General features: G+C 42.3%; 1 protein-coding gene across 1 annotated transcript in view; it reads left to right on the plus strand.

Moving 5' to 3' along the window:
- The window catches only part of LOC116821878 (alpha-aspartyl dipeptidase-like), a 49,149-nt gene that overhangs the window by 1,692 nt on the left and 40,280 nt on the right, over positions 1–7,177 (plus strand). The window contains 3 exon segments of the mRNA XM_075069995.1: positions 575–649; positions 3,104–3,151; positions 3,154–3,182. Of these exon segments, the coding sequence (XP_074926096.1) occupies positions 575–649; positions 3,104–3,151; positions 3,154–3,182 (152 nt within the window).

Below are 7,177 nucleotides of genomic sequence, written 5' to 3' on the forward strand. Positions count from 1 at the left end.
GTTCCCCAGGGAAGGTTTTGGGGGGCTCAAGTGTACCAGGCACTGATTCCTGGTTGGTGGCAGCGAGATAAGATCCAAGCTGGTAATTAAGCTTGGAGGTTCATGCTAAGCACCCAGATTTTGGACGCTAAGGTCCAGATTTGGGAAAGAGGCTTATGATACCTGCGTTTTGCACTGTATTGCCCAATCCTGTATTTCTGTTAGGTGATCTGGTAATTTCCACACTCTCTCTCATCATGCTTAGCATGAATAGTTTTTCCTACTCATCTTTAAACTTTGCCAGCTTCCTCTTAATCTCCTTTTCCAGAACATCCATAAATCTATTTAACACCACCATTGCTATAATAATTCTGTGGTGTGCATACCTCTTAACCTTTTGCCAGGCTGAAACTGACCTTCTCCTCCTATCTTCTGTCTCCTAGCCAGCTTGTATTGATAGACAGTACTTTGCATCTCCACCCCTGGCTGCTATGTTTCTTTAGTAGCTTCTTGTAAGAGGTTTGGGAAAATAGATGAGTCTTATCTTTATTTAAATAGAAATGGCAAAGGTAGATAAACACATGTTTTCTTGTAGGATATGAGTTAGACAGTATTCATGAATCTTCAGATCCTGTAGAAGTTGTAAGGAAATCTGAAGCAATATTTATTGGTAAGTGTTAGTTTTTGGACCTTTGTTCCCTTTAAGTATAACATGGAACAATTAGTGCAGTCTCACCGAACACTTATATAGGAGAAACGGGACTGAAGGACCTGTTTCTGTCCAAGAGGGCTAGTTATTAAAAACAACTCAGATAAGAAAACATTTCTGGTTTCCAGTGGCAGTTAAGATTTCCCTTTCTAATTAAGATTAGGAGTGTATATTGGAGTGGGGGCTACATGTTAAGACCTGATCTTGCAGATACTTAGACATTTCACTATTTATATTGTTGCATGTCATATTGCATCTGAACAGTGAAAACTGACACATCTGTTTCAGGGTCTCATGCTCTAGTGGAATGCTGCAATATTGGGAATACAAAGATTCTATAAGGGTTTGATGTCTGTCTCGAACTCTCAATTTAAAGATTATTAATTATATTTGGAAACCCCTATAATTTAGGTCTAAACTCTGATTGGCCCTCCTAACAACATACTACACTGTCATGGCTTGGGTTGGACACCTAAACTAAAAATACACTTGAGGCAAAGGCAGAACAGAAAAGGTTAGTAACAGAATATTGCTTTAAAATCCAAGAGAATCCAGGCTGTTTCCCATTTGATGGAGGCAGAAATAATAATGTGACTTGAATTCTTCTGGAGTTCAGGTACTGTGACTGAATGCATTTTCTACACCAACCCTTGCTGAGCATAACTTTAGACTATAGCCCATAAGGCTAGCTTGCCTTTTTTACATTCTCTGCCTTGCCTTCATTATATTCTGCACTAATGCAGGGAACTGACAGGCTTGTCTCCTTTAAGACGTTGGCTTCAGCAGTTAGCATGAGGCTTGAGGCCTATGAACTTTGGCACAGATAAATGGCCCAAGAGTAACTCCTAAATTTTGGGAAACTGGAAAAAGAGTGTAAGGGGAATTTTGTCAATATTGACATCAGCACCCACAGAAACATGAGCTAAACACCAGCTTTTGGAAAGTTCTGGAAAGAACATCCAACCACAAGAGTTCGTGCCATGGCAACGAATTGACATATATGGTATATGATAATAAATTAAAATGATTAATATACTAACCTATATAAGAAGGACACCTCAACATTAGGAGGATGAGGAAATACAAATAAGGAAGAGTGGAGAAACCGCTGAATATGCATTAGACACAGCGGTGTCAGCGTAACCTGTTGTAAAAGTTATCTCCCAGCTTGTGGGCTACATCTCTCCAGGGCTGCTGAGAGCGGGTTTGGGGCCCGGTGAAAAAAAATTTTCAGGCCCCCCAGCAAGGGTGGACTGGCTAAACAAGGCCGACGATGCTGGGGAAGCTGGGCCCTGGAGGCCCCGGTAATTTGTACTGGCTTCCCCACCCCCACTCCCCATCAGCCTTGCATCTCTTGCCTGCTGCCCCGGGGATATGCCAGAATGTTGGCCACTGATGATGAAGAGGAAGGTAATAATGATGAGGAAGAAAATTGCTAACATTTCAGGTTGTTCTGCAAGAGATGTAGCGAGCATGGATACTCAGATGTACTTTCTGTATTATTTCTATCTAGCTTATTGAGTTGGAGGGATTGACTGTGCTAAATGTATTAATAAACTATTTGTAAATATAGAAGAGTTCCCAACTATATAATAATCTGAATATTACTGGGGCTGAGCTTGGGACAAGAACCTGTCTATCCTCAAAGTGATAACTGAGGATTCTTAAGTAATCAATATAATTAATACATAATCTATGGATCAGGCTACAAGACCTAGTTTTCAATTTATTTGTAAATGCTTCAGAAAATGTTCTTGTTCTCTGTAAGCGCACAAGGTCTAGTCAAAGCATGAACCTTGACCAAGAAGGTCTAGTCTGCTTCTTGTACAGACATTAATAAACTTCTGGTGACGACAGTCCAGAGTAATAAGTGCTGTTGCTGCATTGGAATCAGTTTGCCAGTAGGGAATCTAGTTGTAGTCACAGCACTGAGCCCGCTAAATTCACCAGGCTTTAATAAAGACACTTCTCAGAGTGTCAAGTTCCTACCAGTTAGATCTGATTCTTGCTGCCTTCTCTAAATTCTGTGTCAGCGTAGGAAGGAATTATCTTCTGTAGTTTGAATAAACAGAAGATTGAGTTTTGGATTCATCCATTCTTTCTCAGACATCAAATCTTCCTAAAAACTGAAATGAGATCACATTGCGATAGGATAGGATTGTGTTGAGACTAATAATTTAAAAACTTTACTCATGTACATATTAGACTGGTATCTTCAATTACATTAGCTAGGGTAAATGTGACAGAGATTCTCTAGGGCATAAACTGATCCCCAGCTGAGGTCAGTATTCTTTTGAAGTAGCTGGCTTTACCTACTGCTGCAGGCAGGATAACAACTAGATGGCCCATTGGGGTCTTCCAATCTGGCAATTCTTACAGTCTCGCATAAGGCAAAGCTACACTGTTTTTCTGCAGGTGGCGGAAACACATTTTGGCTCTTGAAAGCTCTTTATGACAACCGTCTGTCCAGGAGATCAGGAAAAGAGTTCTTGAGGTAACCTAAATGATTCACAAACTAAGTTACAAAGGGCATGGATGGATATTGTTTGGCTTGTATTCCTTAGTGTTTGGAGAAGCTTTTCTAAATTGCTTATACATGGTTGCTACACTTTAGAATACTATGGTTCAAGCCTGGAGGCTTTATGCAGGAATTTCTGGTTGAAATGCTATGTCCTATGTTATACAAGCAATCAGACTAATGATCATAATGATCCCTTGTGGGCTTAACATTGTATTGATGTCCATATCTTCAACTGCAGACTCATGGCAACCTCAACAAAATTTAGTAACTCATGCTGTAATCTAGTAATAGCTGCCATATGTTTCTCCCAAGGATAAACCGCCATCCCCATACTTGAGTTAAATCAACCATTATCTCTCCTTTAAGAAACTCATATGGGTAGAAAGAAGAGATGGGCTGGCTCAGGATACAGTTAGCAGGAGAGAGACACTTAAAGATCAAGTATCCATCTTGTCCACTATAAACACGATTGAAACAACCGCTCCTTTCACATGTAATTCGACTTGGAAGGATTAGCTTTATCAATAAACATCCATTTCACCGTACACACATAAACCAAACAAAAAATTAATCATCAAAATGTACAGATATGCAAAGTAAGAAATGCTTGAGAACTTGTTTGTGATTTAAGGTTGTTTATTTTGTATATTTTTGACATGATGATACTATGTGTTTAACAGTTATAAAGCTTTAACCTTTTGAATTGCAACGTCTGTCATTAAATATTTTCTGACCCCTCTGTAATGTCCCGCAACTGTGAAAATGTAAATAGATAAAAATTGAAAAATATTTTGTGCAACTGAAAATTTAAATTGAAAATGCTTAAAATAGATATCCATAGAAATGATTAAAAATAAAGATTGACTTCTGCCAAGCCCACATATAGTGTAGAGTAGATGCCAGATGCATGTACTTCAGATTCAAACCAGTCCCCAAGAATTGAGACTCTGTATCTTACTACCAATCCCCCAAGTCCTCCAGCTCCCTTAGCTAGGCTTGGGTGCATGGACTCAGGCTTCTCGGCAGCAGAAGAACATCAAGGAACTCTTCTCCCATGAAGTAACATAACTGTTTCATCTCTGACTTCAGACTAGTCTTTGTAATGCAAGATTTCTCAAACCCTGCCTGGATGGGTTGACCAGGCCCAGGAAGACCAGCTGACTAAAAGGACTGGCTGCCTGAAGACAAGCCCTGAGTAGAAGGGCTGGATCTGGCTGAAGTCTCCTCAAACAACCATTTTTGAGTTTATGGTATTCCTTTATTTTTGGATTTTAGTACCTCATAAGAGACGGGACTCAAGTTTGCTTTAGCCAGAGGGCCCTGTGAAAGGCAGCAGCCAGCTGTCAGAGACCCTGCGACAGGGTGAGTAGTGCCTCTTTGGGCCACAAGGCGATACCACTGAGGCAGGCCCTGTTGTACCCAACTAGTTACTCATATTAGACTGATGCAGGATGTGAGTATGCAGCAAGTTGCCAGAACCTATGAGGGAAGATTGAAAAAATTGGTTTAGTCTGGAGAAGACAAGACTGAGGGGGGACATAAGTTTTCAAGTACATAAAAGGCTGTTACAAAGAGAGAGGTGAAAAATTGTTCTCTTTAACCTCTGAGGATAGGAAAAGAAGCAACAAGCTTAACTTGCAGCAAGGGTTGGACATTAGGAAAAACTTCCCGTCAGGGTGGTTAAGCACTGGAAAAAATTGCCTAGGGAGGTTGTGGAATCTCCATCATTGGAAATTTTTTAAGAGCAGGTTAGACAAACACCTGTCAGGGATGGTTTAGATCAGGAGCGTCCAAACTTACTGACCCTCCGAGACACATACAATCTTCAGACATTCGAAAGCAGACACACAGAATCTCCCTCACGGGCCAGCACCTGCCGGGCTGTGTGGTCTCTGCTCTGACACGTTCCTGCGGGCCTAAAGCACTTAGACACCCCCCCTCCTTGCAGGGCAGAAGTACCTAGTCCCACCATCCTGCTGCAGGGCAAAAGCCCCAAGCTCTCCCCACCCCGTCAAGTCTGGCAGGCGGAGAATGGGGATGTGTGGGGGCTCCATGAGCTGCACATGGTTCATGAACCATAGTTTGGCCACACCTCGTTTAGATAATACTTAGTCCTGCGTTGAGTGCAGGGGACTGGACTAGAAGACATCGAGGTCCCTTCCAGTCCTAAGATTCTAACCATGTACATAGCCCATGCTGAGATGTCACTAAACTGGAATATCAGGAGTGTTGGCCAGAACTGGCAAAAGTATTGCTGAGCCTCATGGGGCTGGTGTGTATGTCTTTGGTGGTGCTCCATTCTGGCTTTGAGAGTCAGAAGGACAACTCAGAAAGATGAATCATGGGTTGAAAAGGACAGTTGGCAATGTGTCTGTGTTCCGCATTTTATCTACTTTCATTTTCCTTTATGCTACTCACGGGGGATGCCACAAGAAGGCAGTAGAAACGTCTCCCTTACATCCACTTGTTTGCAACCTGGGATGCTAATCTTGGATTAAGTTTAAGCAGCTGCTGATTGGAATGGCTGGAGTGGCTGCCACACTGCATAAGTTTAGCTAAACCCAGTCTTCACAGTATGACGGTGGGACAGCAATGCAGACTGTCAGACATGGTGGTGGAGAGGCATAGTTAGAAATTGGAAGGTGGACTGCAACACCTTGCTACCCTTGATGTTCAGCCAATCTAGATGTTGTGAGGCATATGGAAGATGATGATGAGTTAGCTTGGCAGTGTTAACACTAACCCCCTTCAACTGGCTCTGAAAATTGCACAACAGTGTATGGCACATGCCATTGCAGAAGATTTTATCCTTAAGTGTAATAAATGTTACAAAAGGTAAAGCCTAAAAGAGCTACCAAATTGAAAAGAGGGCTTTTATCAACAGAGCTCTCATCAAATACCGCTGACTTGGGCCATATTAATGATGTGGCTGAGAGTAATTGAACAACTGCTTTCAACCCAGCAAAAATAGCTACCTAGCAAATCACTTGGATCAGTCATTTGATCTCTGATGCTGCACAGCTTCTAGGTCATTCCACACAGATGGAGCCTGGGTGATTGTGGATATGAGCTATGGTATTATGTTGATCCAAACAGCCTCATTGGAATGCTTCCTACACCAAGCTCTTGCTCTTAAGAAAATTCCTGACACCCCACACCAGGTCCTTGTTAGAACAGGGAGCTGTTTTAAAAGGTCTAACATTCTCCGTGCCTTGCATTGGTCTGGTGGCATAAGCTCCCTTGAACTATTCCTTTTTACCTTCAGAGCCACTTCACTTCAGCATGACGTTGGTAGCTTGACTCTTCCCTGAATTCTTGGCACCCTCCCCTTGCTGGTACTTTTGGTAACCCATCTTGGGTGGCACACTTAGCCCACATTAACTAACATCTCTGGGCACAAATGAACTCAGTTCTTTCCTTCCTGGGTGGAACACAAATATTCTGTCCATGCAGAGCAGTAGTATTGATAAGAAAATTGGACATTGCTCTTCCCAAATGTGAAAAGGAGGGTGGCATTGTTCCCCCTTGTCTTGGAGTCTGGAGGACCTGAGTAGCCAGTTGGGAGCCAGCACAAACTCAGAATTGGCATTCAGGGGAACGTGAGACCCAGCTGCTAGCCTGTGTTCTTGATGACACTTTCAAAGGGAAGGGATGAATCAACACCTCAAACTAGATGCTGTTGATGTGACAAAGCTGACTGGAACTGTAAGAAACTGAAAGATGTGGCCTTTTGAAAAGAGCTTTTTCCTGATACTCTAGACAGGAACTCAGCAGTCTGACTATCAAAAAGAGAACTAGGCTTTAGTTGTGAAAACCTCGACGTTCTTGTCTGTTACAGCTATCCCCTTATTCCATTTTGTTTCTTACAGCTGTCCCCATACTCCATTTTGTTTTTGTTCTCCTGTGGCCTCCCCTCCCTGGGTGTTAAGTTGTTTACCAGGGCCACTGCCCTTCTCAAAGGGAGGGCC

The sequence above is a fragment of the Chelonoidis abingdonii genome, chromosome 10, assembly GCF_003597395.2.
Source record: "Chelonoidis abingdonii isolate Lonesome George chromosome 10, CheloAbing_2.0, whole genome shotgun sequence".
NCBI lineage: Eukaryota > Metazoa > Chordata > Testudines > Testudinidae > Chelonoidis > Chelonoidis abingdonii.